Here is a 22,797-nt window from a genome sequence, read left to right as displayed (position 1 = left end):
TGATGTAATCCCTGTGTTGTGTTTCTGCATCAGTGTAGCTACAGCATTCTCAATGTATGTTTGGTTCACACAGAGTCGGCTCCAGATTTCATTAGGCCCCTGAGCGACAGAGCCTCAGTAGGCCCCTTTGCAGTAAACTCACATTTAATTTCAGAAACTATAACAGTCTCCTGTTACCTATATTTCCTAGTGTATCATACAAACAGCTTCCTCATGGGTATTTTGTATAAAGCCCCCCTTCCCCTGTGGAGTCATTAGCTACAGCCCCTTATGTGGCCCCCAGGAACCCTGTGCCCCACCACTTGCCCGGGTATGCCCAGTCCTGGCGCCGGCCCTAGGTTCACAATGCATAAAAACAAATGGTAGATTTCCTTTAAAGTTGTGTAATATAATGAGCCAAGCAACTGCGTTCATGACCAGGGATTGGTTTTATACACAGGTAGTAAACAATAAACCTTCCTATAGAAGGACAACAAGCAGAGATCTGGAAAACCATGAGGAATTGATACAGAAAGTATTGGAAAAATGTATAACTTTTCATTTGCCGAAAGTCAGTCAGCTTGTTAATATACCCAGACAGCTTTTGGACAGATGACTGGTGTAAAGACTAGATTTCTGAAAATGTAAATCATCATAGCAGGTTTTCTGCAGACACTGAACCAGCAAGGAATGCCAAAACATTTCAGAGCTGAAGTCTGGAGACCAATAAATGCAAAATAAAGAATTATTATTATTAATGCAGTCTGTACTGTGATGTTGATAGTGACTCAGAATCAGTACAAGATCAGTGATGTAATGTGTAGTGTTCAATATTTAAAAATTATTTGTAGTGTCACTTCACAGATTGGTCCTTGGTGTCATCATCTGTGGTCAGAAACCATCCGCTTCAGATGCATCATCCCAACCACAGCTTTCTACAACACCGTCCTGAGGAAAGTCCTCCTCCACATTGTACTCAAAGTCTGGGTCATCCTTTTTCTTCCTGTTCTTCTCAAACAGCTCGTCCATGATGCTCTTCCTCTTGGCCAGCTCCTTGTCATCCAGCTTGTTCAGGTCTTCCTCTGGATCAATGGTTCCTTCCCTCTGGATGTTCTTCAGGCTGGCTTCTAGACTCTCTCCGTTCAGGTGTCCCTTAAGTAACTTATACAATCTCTCCAGCTGCTTGAGGGATGCGCCTTCCAGGTATTGCTTGTGCCGGGGATTGTTCTTCAGTTGCTCGGCTGCCCGGCTGCAATCTGTGGATACATCAAAACGACAAGAAAATAGAGTTAAATGCACGGTGGCTTAGTGGTTAGCATTACAGCCCTGCAGCACTGGGGACCTGGGTTAAAGTCCCAGAATCAACATCTGCAAAGAGTTTGTATAATTTCTCTGTGTTTGAGTGGGTTTTCTCCAATTTCCTCCCACACTCCAAAACATACTAGGTGGTAGGTGGATTAGATTGTGAGCCCCATGGGTGAAAGGGACTGATTTGGCAAGTTCTGTGCATCGCTGCGTAATCTGTGTGTGCTATATAAATAAAGAAATTATTAAACAATGAGATTTGACTATTTTTATTCTTCATCACTGATCAATTTGGTGTCCGTCCACCCAGTCAAAAGTTTATATGTGAACTCTCTCATACTATCCGAGGGGGGTTGTGACCTCTTAATTTCATACACAGAGGCACACCAACAAAGAAAATAAACCGTTACCACCCCCTTGGCTAGTATATTATAATTTACATTAATAATATCATTGTAAATAAACTTCCCAGGCCATATCCAGTGAAAAAGTGGACAGATTTTAAAGAAAAAAAAAAAAAACAAACAAAAAAAGACACAAGAAACATAAAAACACCAAATTAACTAGTTCAAACCCGTCTGCTGTAAATTTAACACATGTCGTTGTGGTCCATAGCTTTAACGGGAAGGCCCCAAATGTAAGGAGCTACAGGGGACCATGGAGGGAAGGCAGAAGCAGTACTTATCACTTGTGTCTTCTCAGTATCTTATACACAGCATTTGGTCGATTGCTGTGCAGAAAATAAAGACAGAAGCCGGTGCACTGACTCTATGGTCTAACACGTCATGCCCAGGATGCCGGCCTAAGGAGACTGCAAACTGTTTTTTCAGCTTTTAATCCTAAAGCTTCATTAACCCCTTAAGGACGCAGCCATTTTGTAGCTTAAGGCTCATCCCGATTTTTTGGATTCTGACCTGCGTCTCTTTATATGGTTATAACTTTTGAACACTGTTACTTATCAAAGCGATTCTGAGATTGTTTTTTCCCCACATGTTGTACTCCATTTTAGTGGTAAATTTTGGCTGATAAGTTTTGCGTTTATTTACAAAAAAAAAGAAAATATGATAAATTTTTTGAAAAATTTGCCATTTTCGAAATTCTAAGTCATTGCGTTTTCAGGCAGATAGATTTACCACCTAAATAAGTTGCTGAATAACATTTCCCATTTGTCTACTTTACATTTTCATAATTTCTGAAATGTTTGGGTTATTTATTTTGATGTCACGCGGCTTGCAAATAGAATATCGCTTTTCCGGATTTTCAGAATTGACTATTTTGGGGATAAATACAGTTTTGAATGAAATTTTACATATTTAGCATCAAAACCCCCTATATAATCTACCCAATTTCAAATCTGCACCCCTCAAACTATCAGAAACAGCTTTTACGAAGATTGTTAACCCCTTGAGATCTTCATAGTAATTGAATCAAAATGGAGGTGAAATTTAGAATGGTCATATTGTTCCCTTATACGTTCATTTAGCACTAGAATTTACACATTTCCAAAATATAAAAAGAGAAAACCCACCATACAATTTGTTCTGCAATTTCTCCTGAGTACAAAGACCCCCCACATGTGGCTGTGACTTGTTTTATGGGGGCACAGCGAGGCGCAGAAGGGAAGGAGGGCGCTGCAGCTGCCAGGATTTTAGTTTCCTCATTGGCCCCTTTTGAAGGCTATAAAATTTTCGCTTTTTCGTTATTGGGGCCATGTGACGGCATTTTTTTTGCGGGACGAGATGCTTTTTCCATTGTTACCATTTTGGGGTTGGTATCACCTATTGTTGAAAATTTAGGAACTTTTTTTGAGGGCAGGAGTAGAAAAGCATCAATTCTGTACTGGATTTTTTACTTTTTTTTTTTTGGTGTTCACCGTATAGACTAATAATCATGTTATCTTTATTCTATGGGTCGATACGATTACGGGGATACCAGACATGAATATATTTTCTTACGTTTTACTAAATTTGTCAAACAAAACCCTAATGTGGGGAAAAATCTATCATTTATGTATTGCCGTCTTCCAAGTGGCATAACATTGTTACATTTTTGGCTACGGAGCTGGTTGATGGCTTGTTTTTTGCGGGACATGTTGTACTTTGCACCAGTATCATGTCTGAGTACATATGGTTTTTTGATCGCATTTTATAGCATTTTTTGTGGGATTGAAAAGGTAAAAATCATAATTTTTGGAAGATTTATAGCAGTTTTTTTTTACGGCGTTTATCGTGGGGGTTCAATAATGATTTACTTTTATTCTACGGGTTGTTACGGACGCGGTGATACTATATATGTGGGGTTTGTGTTATGATTTAGACTTTTTTTTGAGTTATATGTCTCTTTATATGTTTTGGGAGTTTGGGGCATTTTTAGTGATTTATGACTTTATTTTTTTATTGAATAACTTTTTTTTTTTAACTTTTTCACTTTTATACCATGGGACATGAAGAAGCAATCATCTGATTGCTTCTTCATGATAATATTCTGCAATACTCATGTATTGCAGAGTATTATCAGTGTCAGCCTATACACATGCATAGGCTGGCACTGTGCCAGTAAGATGACGTCACAGACGCCATCTTACTGGCAGTTCTTGCAGGTAACTCTGGGGTCCAGATCGGACCCCAGAGTTACTATAGCAACGATCGGCGCCCCCCGAAAACGGTTCGGGGGGGCCGATCGTGGGGGAAAGATCCCCACGATGCATGTTAGATGCCGCGGAGACAACTCCGATCGCGGGTGTTACACTGGGGTGCCGGCTATTAGTTACAGCCGGCACCCCGTGTCTCCCGATGCCGGTTCGGCTCTGATCCAGAGCCGAGCCGGCATAAGCGCCGTGGCGGATATATCCGCCACTGAGCGCTAAGTCACTGCGCTCCGTGGCGGATATATCCGCCACGGAGCGTGAAGGGGTTAAAAACTAAAAATAATTCAGTAAGAAACTTGCATTTCTTCCCAAATAAATTAGGTCAAAATCACTTTGATAGCCCAAACATACATATATGGTTAGAAGCATTAAATGAACACATTGGGCAAATTTCATCTGGTCCGGAAAACCTAAATAATTGTAAGCCCGAGCCAGTTACACAGGGGCCCAGTGGCAGTATAGGAGGGATATCATTCAGCATTCTGTTTGTGGTCAGAGATCCTCATAAAAAAGGTAAAAAACCTCATTACTGCCAACTATAGAAACCTTCTCCTATGCGGTTTCAGTAGGAAAGAAAAATCATCTCTTTGTTGCCATCTACAGGTAACTAAATAATTTGCACCCAATGGGCACATTTACTCACCTGTCCACTAGAGCTCAACGAAAGTGCATTGTCCGTTTGCAATGTACTCTGCCGCGATTCACTAAGATCGTGCGCCCGAAATCCTGCATGTGTCGCTTCCCCGCTCAGGTTCGCCGGAGTACACCATCTTTTTAGTGGTGCATGTAAGTGCTTGGGCTTGAGACACAATTTGAAAGTTAAATCCTGCGCTCAGTCCAAATCAGTCGGATTGTCCAACAGCATGCCCCCTAAATAGTGTCGCATGGAAGCCAGCGCAACTGCGCCCCAAAACCTTTGCGTGCGCCAAAATCCGAGCTCAGACACTTGCTAAATACCTGTGCAAGCCGTGCAATCCCCAAAAAAGATGCACAGTCCAACAGTAGTGAGCAGCACGATTGTTAGTAAATGAGCCCCATTATATCTAAAAGCTACTAAATTAATAATTATAATCTTTATATATATAGCGCCATCATATTCTGTAGCGCTTTACAAATCATAGGGGACATATACAAGTTAGTATCCCAAATTACAGCGTACAAATGTCATATTGAACAATAGGAGTGTGGGCTGTGAAATTAGTTATCTGGAACTCGTCAATTTCCCTAACGGACTCCACAGTCCTTTTTTCCTGGTCACTCTAGCAGTGCTGAGATAAATGCAGGAATGCTGTCCCAGTGCCTTATTCCCCTGATCTGTCGCAGAGAAGCTTCACTACTGAGCATGTACATAAAATGCAGCACACATTCATCTCAACTAAAAGCTTCTAAAAGGATGCATAACATGTATCCTGTCAAGCCTAGAGTTGGATCTCATAGTCAGAGTGCAATAAGCTCTTTCAAAACTAATTGAAGTGTTCATTACTGCAGGAGGCTGGGTAGTGGTGAGTGCCCCTGACAAGTTCTCTCGTTCTAACTCTAGATGCTGGTTGAATGCGCCTGCATCAGGACCCAGAGAAGAGCAGCCCCAGGAGTAGGAGAGGTCTCATCAGTAATAAGTAATGTAGTAGTAATGTACTGCTCCCAAATTCTCTCCTGCTCCAGGAGCCATTTTTCAATGTTCCCTGACATACCATCATATTGTATACAACCAGTGCTGGATACAGGGTAAAGCAGCACATGGAGGAGAGAAGAAGCTGCAGTGTGCAGGGAGGAGAAGAGGAGCCAGGAAAGAGAGAATGTTTTATGTCTGCTCTGGAGGTCACCAGCATTAGTCTGCTTCAGGGCTCTTCAATATTATTATTGTCTGTGGTTTCTGTCTGCTCTGGGAGTCTCCATTATTATCTCCTGCTCTGGAGTCTCCACTATTATTACTGTCAGCTCTGAATGCAGTATTTGGTTTCTGGGATGGTATTTATTGCTGTACTGTGGTTTTTTGTAATTTCTGGGGTGTCATTTTGTGCTGTACTGTGATTTGCTGGTTACTCTGGGGCCACCAATGGGGCCCTTGGACCAATAAAGGTTGTTCACGCCTGGCCTAAATCCTTAGATACGGACATTTAAAGGACATTTCATAACATTTCGGTGTAAAATTCACAACTTGGAAGAAAGTTGGACTACAAAAATGGATGGTCGAGCAGCACTAGGAGAGTAGTAGGACTGAAATCGGAGACTCAGATGACAATTGGACGATTTGACGCTCAGCAGCCATACAGATTGTGCTTTGTAGCCGATAAACATAGAACTGAACAGTATGTGTAAATTCCCCCCAAATTTGGGCAGTGGATGGGCACATAACTCTGAATTCGGCTGACGTGAATGACCTCTGGCATTACAGCCCCTGGTGTGATTATAAGGTCAAATGCTGGAAGGCTGGATGAAGCCACGCAATGTATTTCCATACATTACCTGAGAATTTGGAGAAGTTCCTGATGGGCATAATGCGTTGTCTGGACTTCCCCTCCGAGGTCTCATACAGCAAGAGAATGGCAGGCGGCTCAAAGCGCACCCCGCATCTTCTGGCCTTGTAACTCATGTTATCCCATCAGAGGAATCCCTAACATTGTAACACCTGGGAGATACACAATATACAGACATTTTTATTCCTTATTTGTGTATAAAATGCAAAAATCATCCAACTTCCAGTTATACGTAAAAAAAAAAAATTCTACTGTATATAAAGACTGTCCAACTCCTGTATGTGCTGCTGACATAGGAGGGGGAGGTCAGGTCAAATTTTACAACATGTCTAAGAAACTTTTCCTAATTTGAAGCACATTTTATTGATTATAACCTGTGAATTAAAGGGGTTTTCCCACAAAGAAAGTTAGGCCCTACTGAAACCCCCACAGATCACGAAAACGAGGGGTCCGACAGAACCCTCGTCGATCTGTCAGACTAATGGAGCAGATAGCCGCACATGGCCGTTTTGCTCCATTAATCCCTATGGAGCTGACAGAAATTGGCGAGCAACGCGCTCACCGATCTCCGTCAGCTCCATAGATATTAATGGAGCGGAGCGGTCATGAGCGGCCGTCTGCTTAATTACTTTCATGAAGCGACGTCAGTCAGATCCCTCGTTTTCGGGATCTGGGGGGGGGGGGTCCACGGGATAGGGCCTAACTTTTGTTTGTGAGAAAACCCCTTTAAGGCAGATTTAAGACAATTTCCTTGTTTTATTTTAGCATTGCTGTCAGTGATAATGAAAACAAAAGAGCAATTCTCTGTGTCCCTCTGTGTATTTTATGTTATTGCTATGTAAAGTGCTGCAGCACAGAAATAGAGATGTAATTATGGCAATTACTGTGCTTATTGTAAAATAGAACAGACCAAAATGTGATAGCAACAACCCTAAGTCAAAATATGCTGTGCTGTACAGGATTGGTGAAGTAGTATTGTGCCTTCCACATATACAGACTAGGAGGAGGAGTACTGTGCAATGTCCATATATACAGAGTAAGAGGAGGAGTGGTAGTACTGTGCTGTTCGCACAGGATAGGAGGAGTAGTACTTTGCTGTTCTCATATATAGAGGATAGGACTAGTAGTGCTGTGCTGTTCTCATATATACAGGATAGGAGTAGTACTGTGCTGTTCTCATATATAGAGGATAGGACTAGTAGTGCTGTGCTGTTCGCATATATACAGGTTAGGAGTAGTGGTACTGTGCTGTACTCATATATACAGGTTAGGAGTAGTACTATGCTGTTCTCATATATAGAGGATAGGAGTGGTAGTACTGTGCTGTTCTCATGTATACAGGATAGGAGTAGTAGTACTATGCTGTTCTCAAATATACAGGGTAGGAGTAGTAGTACTGTGCTGTTCTCATATATACACGATAGGAGTAGTAGTACTGTGCCCATATATACAGGTTAGGAGTAGTAGTACTATGCTGTTCTCAAATATACAGGGTAGGAGTAGTAGTACTGTGCTGTTCTCATATATACACGATAGGAGTAGTAGTACTGTGCCCATATATACAGGGTAGGAGTAGTAGTACTATGCTGTTCTCAAATATACAGGGTAGGAGTAGTAGTAGTACTGTGCTGTTCTCATATATACAGGATAGGAGTAGTAGTACTGTGCTGTTCTCATACATACAGGGTAGGAGTAGTAGTACTGTGCTGTGCCCATACATACAGGGTAGGAGTAGTAGTACTGTGCTGTTCTCATGTATACAGGATAGAAGTAGTAGTACTGTGGTGTTCTCATATATACATGATAGGAGTAGTAGTACTGTGCAGGGTATAGACACTCCACACAAGAGCTATGTCCTCCCTGATGCTATGGTTTAGCAGTAATGTCATACATCACACATATACAGTAGCGCAGCACACTCCCTCTATCCCTGATACAGAGACAATCCCTAACACTGCAGTAGTCAAAAGCTCTCACCTATAACATGGTTACTGTCCCGGGCTCCCAACAGCAGCTAACCCCACACTCGCACAGAGGATATGCTTCCGGGTCACATGATGCTGAAAGGCCAATCACAGCGCAGCAACACTGTTGCTAGCAAACAAACGCATAGGAGCATAGGGGACATAGGAGCAGCCAGTACCAAGGCGGAGATAGAGGGGGGGCATAGGAGCAGCCAGTACCAAGGAGGAGATAGAGGGGGGCATAGGAGCAGCCAGTACCAAGCAGGAGATAGAGGGGGGACATAGGAGCAGGCAGTATTAAGGAGGAGATAGAGGGGGGACATAGGAGCAGCCAGCACCAAACATGAGATAGAGGGGGGCACAGGAGCAGCCAGTACCAAGGAGGTGATAGAGGGGGGACATAGGAGCAGGCAGTATTAAGGAGGAGATAGAGGGGGGACATAGGAGCAGCCAGTACCAAGGGGGAGATAGAGGGGGGGCATAGGAGCAGCCAGTACCAAGGGGGAGATAGAGGGGGGGGGGCATAGGAGCAGCCAGTACCAAGGGGGAGATAGAGGGGGGACAGAGGAGCAGCCAGTACCAAGGGGGAGATAGAGGGGGGACATAGGAGCAGCCAGTATCAAGGAGGAGATAGAGAGGGGACATAGGAGCAGCCAGTACCAAGGAGCAGATAGAGGGGGGACATAGGAGCAGCCAGTACCAAGGAGGAGATAGAGGGGGGGGGCATAGGAGCAACCAGTACCAAACATGAGATAGAGGGGGGCACAGGAGCAGCCAGTACCAAGGAGGTGATAGAGGGGGGACATAGGAGCAGGCAGTATTAAGGAGGAGATAGAGGGGGGACATAGGAGCAGCCAGTACCAAGGGGGAGATAGAGGGGGGGCATAGGAGCAGCCAGTACCAAGGGGGAGACAGAGGGGGGGCATAGGAGCAGCCAGTACCAAGGGGGAGATAGAGGGGGGACAGAGGAGCAGCCAGTACCAAGGAGGAGATAGAGGGGGGACATAGGAGCAGCCAGTATCAAGGAGGAGATAGAGAGGGGACATAGGAGCAGCCAGTACCAAGGAGCAGATAGAGGGGGGACATAGGAGCAGCCAGTACCAAGGAGGAGATAGAGGGGGGGGGGGGCATAGGAGCAACCAGTACCAACGAGGAGATAGAGGGGGGACATAGGATTAGCCTGTACCAAGGAGAAGATAGAGGGGGGGGGGCATAGGAGCAGCCAGTACCAAACAGGAGATGAGGGGGTCATAGGAGCAGCCAGTACCAAGGAGGAGATAAAGGGGGTCATAGGAGCAGTCAGTACCAAGGAGGACAAAGAGGGTGGCATATGAGCAGCCAGTAATATGGAGGACATAGAGGGTGGCATAGGAGCAGCCAGTGCCAAGGAGGAGACAGTAGGGGGCATAGAAGCAGCCAGTACCAAGTAGGAGATAGTAGGGGGCATAGGAGCAGCCAGTACCAAGGAGGAGATAGAATGGTGCATAGGAGCAGCGAGTACCAAGGAGGAGATAGAGGGGGCATAGAAGCAGGCAGTACCAAAGAGGAGAAAGAGGGGGCATAGAAGCAGCCAGTACCAATGAGTACCATCATAAGGATGGTGTGGAGGCAGAATCTCTGCTTGCTTCTCCGAGAAAACATCGGCATAGTCCACATAAGAAGTGGGGACGCCCACCAGAGACTTGGATGTCACCGCGGAGAGTATGGTGGACACCGGATAGAGAGCCATGAGACAGCGAGATTGGCATTGACCCCAATGCAGTATCTCCCGAGTCGAGCACAGGAGCATGTTGCTGCAACCACGGGAGATCCAAAAGCACAGAGGACGTGGACCGGGGAAGCACATAAAACGATGGTCTCTCTTTATGCATAGCTCTACCTTGTAAAGAAAGAAACTCGGTGCAGTAATGGACGGAATCACAGAGGATCTTCCCACTAAAAGACGAAATGACCAGAGTCTTTTCAAGGCAGATCACAGGAAGGTGATGCTGAGAGACCAGGACAGCATCCACGAAATTTCCTGCAGAGCCGTAATCCAAGAAGGCCAAAACTTGAAACTGGCTCCCTGTCCCAGAGCTGAGTAGAACAGGTATGTTTAGACATGGAAAAGTGGACAAGTCTGAAGGGGAGTCAGCCGAGGACTATCCGCCTGCACGGGTTCCTCGGCAGCTGACACAGTGACACAATTGCTGCAACATGACAGTGACTTGTCCAAGTTGCTGACATTGCACGGCAATCTGCTAGGCCACGATGGTAGTAAGATCAGCCAGGCCAGGTAGAGAGACCTTGGCGGGATCCAAGGCCAGATCTTACTGTCAGGAAGCAGGAGCAGTGGACCCAATGGACCACCGCGGACAATGACGTAAGCCGGCACCTGGGAGTGGCACCTCATTCACCAGAGCCGCCGCAAAGCGGACCGGACTTCCTGTGTAATCAGGAACAGGCAGGAAGTCAGGACAGGATCAGAGTTGAAGCGGACGGTCTGGGTAGGCGGCAAAGTATCAAGGTCAGGAATGTAACTAAGGGTCACAACGGAAATCACACAGGTAGTAGGAAACAGCTTTTTCAGAGGCATAAAGCACAAAGATCCGTCGGGGAATGTGGGAAGAGGCTGGCTAGTTAACGGATACCAGATGGCCAGCGCCAATTAATGGCGCACTGGCCCTTTAAATCTCCGGAAGCCATCATGCGCCCTAGAAGACAGGGACGCATGCGCCAGACCGCTGGAGCCATTGCTGAAACTTGGCCAGGTGAGACAGCCAGCCGCGGGGGACCTAGGGAGCAGAGAGGGGCGCATGTGACCCAGGACATGGGTCGCAGGAGCACCCTTGACAAGGGGAACATCGAGGCAGCCAGTACCAATGAGGAGAAAGAGGGATGCATAGAGGCAGCAAGTACCAAGAAGAAGGCAAAAAACCTAGACACTTTGTGTGTTGTTTCCTTCTTAACCACTGGAAAAGGCAATCAGTTTTGGAATCCTGGATCACAACTCCTAACATGTAAGTTACCGTATATACCCAAGTATAAGCTGAGACCCCTAATTTTACCACCAAAAACTGGGAAAACCTATTGACTCGAGTATAAGCCGAGGGTGGGAAATGCATTGGTCACAGACCCCCCCCCCCCAGTATATAGCCAGCCCTATAATATACAGCCTCCCCAGCTTGCCCCCCCCCTAGTATACAGCGTGCCCCCAGAAGTATACAGTGTGCCCCCAGTAGTATACAGCCACCCCAGCCTGCCCCCAGTAGTATACAGCCTGCCCCCAGTAGTACACAGCGTGCCCCCAGTAGTAAACAGCGTTCCCCCAGTAGTATACAGCGTGCCCCCAGTAGTATACAGCGTGCCCCCAGTAGTATACAGCGTGACCCTAGTAGTATGCAGTAGTATGCAGCCACCCCAGCCTGCCCCCAGTAGTATACAGCCTGCCCCCAGTAGTATACAGCCACCCAGCCTGCCCCCAGGAGTATACAGCCACCCAGCCTGCCCACAGTAGTATACAGCGTGCCCCCAGTAGTATACAGCCCAGAATTGAAAAATTATATACTCACCCTCCGGTGGCCCTGATGCGCAGCGCTGCTCCCCCGATGTTATCGCGGCTCCTCTTCTGGCTTCCTGGCTCCTCTTCTTGCTTCAGCGCCCGTCTTCTGTCTTTTTTAACATCGTGCTGGGCGCCGCCATTGTTCTCTCCCGGGCGGCGCCTAGTATGACGCCCAGCACGATGGTTAAAGAAGGCAGAAGACGGGCGCTGAAGCAAGAAGAGGAGCCGCGATGACATCGGAGGAGCAGTGCTGCGTATCGGGGCCACATGATGGTGAGTATATAAGTTTATTATTTTTTAAGTCCATTTTTTACTCGTATTGACTCGTATATAAGCCGAGGGGACGTTTTTCAGCACATTTTTTGTGCTGAAAAACTCGGCTTATACACGAGTATATACGGTACTATTAAAAGCAATGAAAAACTAACTTCTATTGTTACATTTTTTAATTTTTTAACTATTGCTCATGTTAAATTTTAATTTTAGAATATTACTTGCACAACTGATAATGAAACAAAGCTCCTAACATGTTAATTATTATTATATTAGAATTTTGACATTTTTATTTATTTTTTTTACTACTGCTAATTTTAAATTGTAATTGCAATATGAGAATATTAGTAACCCTACTTATAATAAAGAGACCCCCCCCTATCCCTAAAGCTGATGATCCAGAAGAAGGCAAAAAACCTGTGACATCTTGAAGAGCGGAAAGTAGGAGCCTCCTTTAGAGGGACAGCTGTCGTAGATGTTCCTCAGGGTTAATGCTGAAATCAACTGAAAGGAGAACACAAGCACATAATAGGATCAATTATACGTGTACAGAAACTGCCCATAAACAGATCACCTTCTACTAGTCCTTCTACGAGTAACATGTAACAAGTCCAGGTATAACTGGAGTATAACTTATACCAAAGGCACCTGCCATGAAGCCTTGGCTTTTTGCTGGATCCAATGTACAATGGACTTGGTTAGGACTAGAGATGAGCGAGCACTAAAATGCTCGGGTGCTCGTTATTCAAGACAAACCCGATTTTTCAAGGGGACCAAGGGTCTGCACAGGGAAGCTTGGCCAAACACCTGGAAACCTCAGAAAATGATGGAAACACCACTGAAATGGACAGGAAACAGCAGGGGCAGCATGCATGGATGCCTCTGAGGCTGCTTAATCGCACCATTATGCCAAAACTATGGGCAACAGCATGGCGATGACAAAGTGACCGAATGAGGCTAGATAGCATCTAGAACATCCAATAATTGACCCTGACACTATAAAAGACGGCATGCAGAGGCAGCAGCAGCGGCAGGCTAGAGAGTGTCATGGCGACATACGCTAAATGGACTCAGGCTTCAAACCAATAGGTGGCAGAGAGGAACCAAAGGAAGTGAGCAAGAAGCGCTGAAATGCTTTCCTATGTGAACAAAAGGTTGACGGTATATTTAGTCGATAACACAGCATGGTGGCGACATAGTGACCAAGTTCCATAACGTATCTGGTGAAACACCTGAAAAATGAGCCTGACACAGCTCTTTTGATAAGGGGACGACATGTGGAGGCAGCCATGGAGACGACTTCCATGATTAAGAGCGACAGTATGGGGCATCCATATTGCGCTGCTATGATTGCAACTTCAGGTCTCCAGCATGGCGGCGACAGATGCGCCGAGTTAAATTATGTATCTAGTGAAACACCCGAAAATTCTGCCTGGCACAGCTCCTTTGATAAGGGGACGATGTATGGAGGCAGTAAAGTAGTAGTAGATTAAAGGTGCTGCAGTTAAAACTATGTTAGTTGGATCTTGGGATGGAGCTGGCGGTCCGCTGCCAGGCGAGCTTTCGCCTGTCCAAGCCCCTGTCTCTCGGCTCCTCCCCAAACAGCACTTCTAAGAACCTTTTGTATAAGATCAAGTGTAGTAGTCTTCTTCTAAGTTTGGGTTATGGCGGGTGAGGGGAATGTAAACAGATGCGCAAGAAGCATTGAAATAATATCGGTAAATGATAAAAGTTTGCCAGTATATTTTGTGGATAACACAGCAGGGTGGCGACAAAGTTAACTAGTTTGATGTGGAAGCCATGAAAACAACCCAAAATTCTGCCTGACACAGCTCATTTCATAAGGGGACGATGTATGGAGGCAGCTATATGGAGGACTTTTGGAGGCAGCTATGGAGATGACGTGTGGAGGTAGCAATGGAGACAACGTGTGGAGGCAGCTAAAAAGACGACGTGTGGAGGCTGCTATGGAGACAATTTAATTTGGATAGTGCCTGTATGTGGCAGTCCAAAAAAGTTTTCAAACCAGAGGAGCAGGTAGGTGGTCCTCCAGAAAAATTAAATAGATTGAGTGCCTGTATGTGACAGTCCAAAAAAGTTTTCAAACCAGAGGAGCAGGTAGGTGGCCCTCCAGAAAAATTTAATAGATTGAGTGCCTGTATGTGGCACTCCCAAAAATTGTTTAAAACAGAGGACCGGGTAGGTGGCCCTCCAGAAAAATTAAATGCATAAAGTACTATAGCTAGAGCCAGTTGGCCCTGGCAAAAAATAGCCAGTTTCCTCTGCTTTAGTGTACAAAGAGGAGGAGAAGGAGGAAAATGAGGAGGAGGAGTGCATAAATTATTCAGGTTGAGCTTCCTTCACCTGGTGGAGAATGGAAATCCTGAGAAATCCAGGCTTTATTCATTTTGATAAGCGTCAGCATGTCAGCGCTGTCAGTCGACAGGCGTGTGCGCTTATCGGTGATGATGCCACCAGCTGCACTGAAAACCCGCTCAGACAACACGCTAGCGGCAGGGCAGGCAAGAACCTCCAAGGCGAATAGCGCTAGTTCGTGCCACTTGTCCAGCTTTGAAACCCAGTAGTTGTAGGGAGCTGTGTGATCATTTAGGACGATGGTATGGTCAGCTACGTACTCCCTCACCATCTTTCTGTAAAGATCAGCCCTACTCTGCCGAGACTGGGGACAGGTGACAGTGTCTTGCTGGGGTGACATAAAACTGGCAAAGGCCTTGTAAAGCGTACCCCTGCCAGTGCTGGACAAGCTGCCTGCTCGCCTACTCTCCCTCGCTACTTGTCCTGCAGAAGTACGCCCTCTGCCACTAGCGCTGTCAGAAGGGAAATACTGTTTCAGCTTGTGCACCAGGGCCTGCTGGTATTCATGCATTCTCACACTCCTTTCCTCTCCAGGGATGAGAGTGGAAAGATTTTGCTTGTACTGTGGGTCCAGGAGAGTGAATACCCAGTAATCGGTGCTGGAATAAATTCTTTGAACGCGAGGGTCACGGGATAGGCGGCCTAGCATGAAATCTGCCATATGCGCCAGAGTCCCAACGCGCAAGAATTCACTCCCATCACTGGCCTGACTGTCCATTTCCTCCTCCTCCAACTCCTCTTCTTCTGCCCATACACACTGAACAGTGAAGGACTGAGCAATGCTCCCCTCTTCTGTCTCGCCAACATTCTCCTCCTCATCCACCTCCTCCGATATGCGCTGAGAAACAGACCTGGGGGTGCTTTGGCTATCAACAAGGGAATCTTCTTCCCCCTTCTCTTGTGACGAGCGCAAAGCTTCTGACTTCATGCTGACCAGAGAGTTTTTCAACAGGCCAAACAGCGGGATGGTGAGGCTGACGATGGGGGCATCGCCGCTGACCACCTCTGTTGACTCCTCAAAGTTACTCAGCACCTGACAGATATCAGACATCCACGTCCACTCCTCATTGTAGACTTGAGGATGCTGACTGACCTGACTACCAGTTCTGGTGGAAGTTGACATCTGGCAGTCTACTATCGCTCTGCGCTGCTGGTAAACTCTGGATAACATGGTTAATGTTGAATTCCACCTCGTGGGCATGTCGCACAACAGTCGGTGAGCGGGCAGTTGGAGGTGGCGCTGCGCTGCCCTGAGAGTGGCAGCATCTGTGCTGGACTTCCTGAAATGCGCAGATGCGGCGCACCTTCGTAAGCAAATCAGACAGATTGGGGTATGTCTTGAGGAACCGCTGAACTATGAGATTTAACACATGGGCCAGGCATGGCACATGTGTCAGTCTGCCGAGTTGCAGAGCCGCCACCAGGTTACGGCCGTTGTCACACACAACCATGCCTGGCTTCAGGTTCAGCGGTGCCAGCCACAGATCAGTCTGCGCCGTGATGCCCTGTAATAGCTCTTGGGCGGTGTGCCTTTTATCGCCTAGGCTCAGCAGCTTGAGCACCGCCTGCTGTTGCTTAGCGACGGCACTGCTGCTGTGCCTACAGCTACCGACTGATGGCGCCATGCCCACGGATGGTAATTCAGAGGAGGGGTGGGAGGAGGAGGAAGCATAGTAGCCCTGAGAGACCTGGACCGAGGTAGGCCCCGCAATCCTCGGCGTCGGCAGTATATGACCAGCCCCAGGGTCAGACTCAGTCCCAGCCTCCACCAAGTTAACCCAATGTGCCGTCAGCGATATATAGTGCACGGATGATGTTGTCTGACATGTGCTGTTGCAGGGCTGGCACATCGGGAAAAGTAGTGGGGGCTGGGGACCGAATACCGAGGGGCGGCCGCCGCCATGAGGTTGCGAAAGGCCTCAGTCTCTACCAGCCTATAGGGCAGCATTTCCAGGCTAAGCAGTTTGGAGATGTGGACGTTCAGGGCTTGGGCGTGTGGGTGGGTTGCACTGTACTTCCTCTTGCGCTCCAGCGTCTGGGGTATGGAGAGCTGAACGCTGCGCATGGAGACATTGGTGGATGCTGTGGAGGATTGTGGAGGCGAAGGTGTGGTTTTCGCACGGGAGGTGTTTGGGCCGGGGTCCTGGGCAGGGGGCTGACTAGCAGAGGCAGCAGGTGACACAGGGGAAGGAGCAGTGGTGTGCCCGGCCGGAGGTGAACGACCTTGGTTCCATTGAGTGGGGTATTTAGCATTCATATGCCTGCGCATACTGGTGGTGGTTAAGCTGGTAGTGGTGGAACCCCTGCTGATCCTGGTGTGGCACAGTTTGCACACCACAGTCCTTCAGTCAGCCGGTGTTTCTTTAAACCTCCAGACTTCCTAAAATCTAGACCTCACTACGGGAGCTTCACTACGTGAAACATTTGGCGCTGATGCACCAGCTCTGGCCCTGCCTCTCCGTCTGGCCCCACCACTGCCTCTTCCAACCTGTTCTCATCGAGGACTCGCCTCCGTCTCAGAAGCACTGTGTTCACCCGGCCTATCCACCCAGCTTGGGTCTGTCACCTCATCATCCTCCGATCCCTCAGTCTGCTCCCCCCTCGGACTTCCTGCCCTGACAACAACTTCACCACTGTCTGACAACCGTGTCTCCTCATCGTCCGACACCTCTTTACACACTTCTTCCACTACGTCAACAATGTCATCATCACCCACAGACTGCGACCGGTGGAAAACCTGGGCATCGGAAAAGAGCTCAGCAGCAACCGGACAAGTGGTTTGTCCGGACAGTTCCTCAGAGTATGTCGGTTCAAATGCCAAATTTTCCCAGTAACTTGAGACATGAACCTAGGGAGTGTAGCTCTGCGGCGTTCCCCTGCTCCCTCATCAGCAGGTGGTGTCTCTCCCCGCCCAGGACCACGGCCTCTGACCCCTGCAGTAGTGGGACGCCCACGCCCTCGTCCTCTACCCCTAGCCCTCGGGTTCAACATTTTCAAAATTAAAGTGTAAACTGTAAATTTTGGGGGGGTTTTTTTGTGTTTTTGTTTTTTTAAGAAAACGATGCTATCCTATTGCTATGGCTAGTTTCTGACCTACACTGACAGCACACAACAGGATTTTGTGCTGTGCCTGATGACTTTTAGTTTTGAAAAAAAAAAAAAGAAAAGAAAAAGCAGACTGTGCCTAATTCAATCAAACCCCTAATAAATTGTCCCACTTAGGTGTTTGAGATGTGTGTGTCACTAAGAGCTATACAGAACGTTCGCAAGACTCCCTGCAAATTCGTCACAATATTTTACTAGCTGCACTACTAGTGCCAGCAAGGCCAGCCACAAGCAAATCAACAAAATATATATATATAACGCTATTGTAGGCCTAAAAAAGCCGGTTGGGTTCTTGTATGCCTAGTTTCTAACCTTCACTGACAGAACACAACAACTGGATTTTAAGTCACTTTAAGTTTTGAAAAAAAAAAGGCAGACTGTGCCTAATTCAATCAAACCCCTAATAAATTGTCCCACTTAGGTATTTGAGATGGATATGTGTGTCACTAAGAGCTAAATATAACGTTCGCAAGTCTCCCTGCAAATTCGTCACAATATGGTACTAGCTGCACTACTAGTGCCAGCAAGCCCAGTCACAAGCAAACAAAAAAAAAAATAATAATAACGCTATTCTAGCCCTAACAAGGGCTGTTGGGTTCTTGTAGACTCACTCCTGCCTAACAGTAAGCTAATATAACACCCTAACGCTATCCCTGCAGAAGCAGCAACTCTCTCCCTAACGGCATCCAGACAGAGAATGATCCGAGCAGCGCGGGCAGGGGCTAGTCTATTCCAGGGTCACCTGATCAGGCCAGCCAACCACTGCTATCGACGTGTAAGGGTACCACGTCATGCTGAGTGGAGTGCAGAGTCTCCTGGCTTGTGATTGGCTCTGTGAATGGCGGGAGATGCCATTTCTCGAGCTGCCGAAGTATTCGTCCATGCAACGAGCAGTTACGAGTATGCTAATGCTCGAAGGAGCATCAAGCTCGGACGAGTCTGTTCGTTTATCTCTAGTTAGGACCCAAAGGATCTCATGGAATTATAATGGGGTTTGGAAGGGTCCTGCTGAGGGCTTAGTCATTTGACAAGAAGAATTTCTGCGCATGCTGCCCTCTACTTGATGTCAAATGTAACTGAATACCTAACATGACTGCTAGATGGAGGTGTGAACACGGCCTAAAGCAATAGAGGGATACATGAAGTAATGCGGTGGTGGCGAACCTATGGCACGGGTGCCAGAGGTGGCACTCAGAGCCCTTTCTGCGGGCACTCAGGCCATTGCCCCAGGACAGAGTTCACCAAATAATGAATTTTCCTGGAGTCCCAGGCAACTTAAGAGATGCTCCTCTCAGAACTTTGTTTGTTATTTGGAACTGCAGGAAAAGTGAGAAGGTTTTGACAGAACTGCATTATCTTTGGGGGTCTTCCTGCTGGACCCACCATGCTTCCTGTACCGAGAGACCCTATAATGATAATCTGAATTTGCCCTCCCTCTTTCAACTGGTGGCCTCAGGCGGTCGATACAATTGAAAGATGTGGAAGAACAGGCAGAAATAAGTTACTGCTGAAAATTCTATGTTGGCACTTCACGGTAAATAAGTGGATTTCAATTGTAGTTTGGGCACTCGGTGTCTCAAAGGTATGCCTCACTGACAGAATGGATACATGAGTAACATTCCCTAATCCAAATCCACTTGCTTGTCCGGTCGTCATATCCATATACTGCATTGTATCCAAGTAATAGAAAACAAAAATAATTACCTATATATTCATCAGGGACAACCCCTTTTCATATCTAAGCTCCTCCCATTATCCCCTTAATGATGTCCTTCATTCATATGTATGACCGCCATGTCTCACTACACATACCCGGTGCCCAACTGCTGCAGCTCTAGTTTTATTATTCCAATAAAAGTCCAATCTAGATGGATCCAGAGAATTCAATCTCTAAATAGCAGCTGTCCATGTAAATGACTATGTGGTATATTTTAGCATCATAGTATATAAGGCCAGAAAAAGACACAAAACCATCAAGTCCAACCTATAAGAATTATATAAATGTTTTATCCCCATAACCTGTGATATTTTTTTCTCTCCAGAAAGTCATCCAGGCCTCTCTTGAACAAGTACATAGTATCCGCCATAACAACCTGTTGAGGCAGAGAGTTCCATAGTCTCACTGCTCTTACAGTAAAGAATCTTTGTCTATGGTGATGGTAGAACCACCTCTCCTCTAGGCATAGAGGATGTCTCCTGTCTATGGAAATGGTAGAACCTCCTCTCCTCTAGGTGTAGAGGACACCCCCTGTCTATGGTGACGGTAGAACCGTCTCTCCTCTAGGTGTAGAGGATGCCCCCTGTCTATGGTGATGGTAGAACCACCTCTGATCTAGGTGTAGAGGATGCCCCCTGTCTATGGAGATGGTAGAACCTCCTCTCCTCTAGGTGTAGAGGATGCCCCCTGTCTATGGTGATGGTAGAACCTCCTCTCCTCTAGGTGTAGAGGATGCCCCCTGTCTATGGTGATGGTAGAACCTCCTCTCCTCTAGGTGTAGAGGATGCCCCCTGTCTATGGTGATGGTAGAACCACCTCTCCTCTAGGTGTAAAGGATGCCCCCTGTCTATGGTGATGGTAGAACCACCTCTCCTCTAGGTGTAGTGGATGCCCCCTGTATGTGATGGTAGAACCGCCTCTCCTTTAGGCGTAGAGGATGCCCCCTGTCTATGGTGATGGTAAAACCTCCTCTCCCCTAGGTGTAGAGGATGCCCCTGTCTATGGTGATAGTAGAACCTCCTCTCCCCTAGGTGTAGAGGATGCCTGTCTATGGTGATGGTAGAACCACCTCTACTCTAGGTGTAGAGGATGCCCCCTGTCTATGGTGATGGTAGAACCTCCTCTCCTCTAGATGTAGAGGATGCCCCCTGTCTATGGTGATGGTAGAACCACCTCTCCTCTAGGTGTAGAGGATGCCCCTTGTCTATGGTGATGGTAGAACCTCCTCTCCTCTAGGTGCAGGGGATGTCCCCTGTCTATGGTGATGGTAGAACCATCTTTTCTCTATGTGTAGAGGATGTCCCCTGTCTATGGTGATGGTAGAACCACCTCTCCTCTAGGTGTAGAGGATGCCTTTGTCTATGGTGATGGTAGAACCTCCTCTCCCCTAGGTGTAGAGGATGCCCCCTGTCTATGGTGATCGTAGAACCTCCTCTCCTCTAGGCGTAGAGGATGTCCCTTGTTTATGGTGATGGTAGAACCACCTCTCCCCTAGGTGTGGAGGATGCCCCCTGTCTATGGTGATCGTAGAACCTCCTCTCCTCTAGGCGTAGAGGATGTCCCTTGTTTATGGTGATGGTAGAACCACCTCTCCCCTAGGTGTGGAGGATGCCCCCTGTCTATGGTGATGGTAGAATCGTCTCTCCTCTAGGCGTAGAGGATGCTCCCTGTCCATTGTGATGGTAGAACCTCCTCTCCTCTAGGTGTAGAGGACGCCCCTATCTATGGCGGTGGTAGAACCGCCTCTCCTATAGGTGTAGGGGATGCCCCCTGTCTATAGCGATGTAGAACCTCCTCTCCTCTAGGTGTAGAGGATGCCCATGTCTATGGTGATGGTAGATCCACCTCTCCTCTAGGTGTAGAGGATGCCCCTGTCTATGGTGATGGTAGAACCGCCTCTTCTCTAGATGTAGAGGATGCCCCGTGTCTATGGTGATGGTAGAACCACCTCTCCTCTAGGTGTAGATGCCCCCTGTCCATGGTGATGGTAGAACCACCTCTCTTCTAGGTGTAGAGGATGCCCCCTGTCTATGGTGATGGTAGGACTGTCTCTCTTCTAGGTGTAGAGGATGTCCCCTGTCTATGGTTATGGTAGAACCACCACTCCTCTAGGTGTAGAGGATGCCCCCTGTCTATGGTGATGATAGAATCACCTCTTCTCTAGATGTAGAGGATGCCCCGTGTCTATGGTGATGGTAGAACCACCTCTCCTCTAGGTGTAGATGCCCCCTGTCCATGGAGATGGTAGAACCACCTCTCTTCTAGGTGTAGAGGATGCCCCCTGTCTATGGTGATGGTAGGACTGTCTCTCTTCTAGGTGTAGAGGATGTCCCCTGTCTATGGTTATGGTAGAACCACCACTCCTCTAGGTGTAGAGGACGCCCCCTGTCTATGGTGATGATAGAATCACCTCTTCTCTAGATGTAGAGGATGCCCCGTGTCCATGGTGATGGTAGAACCACCTCTCCTCTAGGTGTAGAGGATGCCCCCTGTCTATGGTGATGGTAGGACTGTCTCTCTTCTAGGTGTAGAGGATGTCCCCCGTCTATGGTGATGGTAGAATGTAATGTACATTGTAATGAGGTCTCCCCTCAGTCGTTTTTTTTCTAAATTGAATAATCCCAAATTTTCTAATCTGTCATTGTATTCTTATCCCCCCATTCCCCTAATAATCTTGGTTGCTCTCCTCTGCAAGTAGAATAATAAAATCCTACTGGGAGATTCCTAGAAATAGTAATTTCACATAAATGAATTAATGTTCCCCCCGCCATCAATGATTGGATTATGTCATTTTACTGAGTCTCGCAGGTGTCTGTCTTCACCCTATGGGCTCCAACTCACTGAAGACCACCGCACCGACCATTTATTTTTTCAAATCCATATCCAGCGATCCTATTGGCCTTTCTTCAGTACTGTCACTATGATAGATGCTGCTGCTAATTTAAAGGGACAGGATGCATTATTTTGTACTGTATAATTTCTTATAACATTGCTCATAAGGTGAAGCTATAGGCGGATTATATTGTGATGACAGAGCTGTTGCCATTACATTCATGGAAAGTAGATGTGATTTGGTTAGGCTTGTGTAAAGAATTGAATGAATTTGATGGCATCGGTCTTCTCAAAGAATGCATAGAATAAAGTTTAAACTGTCTATTATAGTCAACAAACATGTAAAACCTCCTAAATACACACAGAAATGTTAGAAGAGCCCAAATCATGTATACTCAGTATCACACTAAAATGTTATACAGAAGTAGGTATATACTGGGACTAGTAAAACAGTGATATTATACAGCAGCATCCCAGCACATAGACAGAGGGTGACCCCCACCACTTGTAACCAGTGTCAAAAGTGTACACAGGTGACGTCATAGGCGCGCGCTACACGTCACGCCTCGCAGAGCAGTGCG

At 46.9% G+C, this 22,797-nt stretch overlaps 1 protein-coding gene across 1 annotated transcript; it reads right to left on the bottom strand.

The window, feature by feature from the left end:
• Positions 1–376: 376 nt before the first annotated feature.
• On the bottom strand, positions 377–8,518 carry CEP19 (centrosomal protein 19). Its single transcript, XM_072139630.1, has 3 exons — positions 8,386–8,518; positions 6,398–6,560; positions 377–1,235 (listed from the first exon to the last, which is right to left on the bottom strand). Exons 2-3 carry the CDS (start codon positions 6,522–6,524, stop codon positions 871–873), a joined length of 492 nt encoding a protein of 163 aa, XP_071995731.1. The 5' UTR covers positions 6,525–6,560; positions 8,386–8,518; the 3' UTR covers positions 377–870.
• Between the last annotated feature and the right edge of the window lie 14,279 nt (positions 8,519–22,797).

Source organism: Engystomops pustulosus, chromosome 3 (genome assembly GCF_040894005.1).
Source record: "Engystomops pustulosus chromosome 3, aEngPut4.maternal, whole genome shotgun sequence".
Taxonomy (NCBI): domain Eukaryota; kingdom Metazoa; phylum Chordata; class Amphibia; order Anura; family Leptodactylidae; genus Engystomops; species Engystomops pustulosus.
Note: the sequence above shows the minus strand (reverse complement) of the source record. Positions and strands in the feature narration are given on the sequence as shown.

Coding starts and splice junctions, on each gene's coding strand:
- CEP19 (XM_072139630.1), bottom strand. CDS start 6,524: ATGAGTTACAAGGCCAGAAGATGCGGGGTGCGCTTTGAGCCGCCTGCC. Junction 1,236..6,397: donor GAACTTCTCCAAATTCTCAG/GTAATGTATGGA, acceptor ATGTATCCACAG/ATTGCAGCCGGGCAGCCGAG.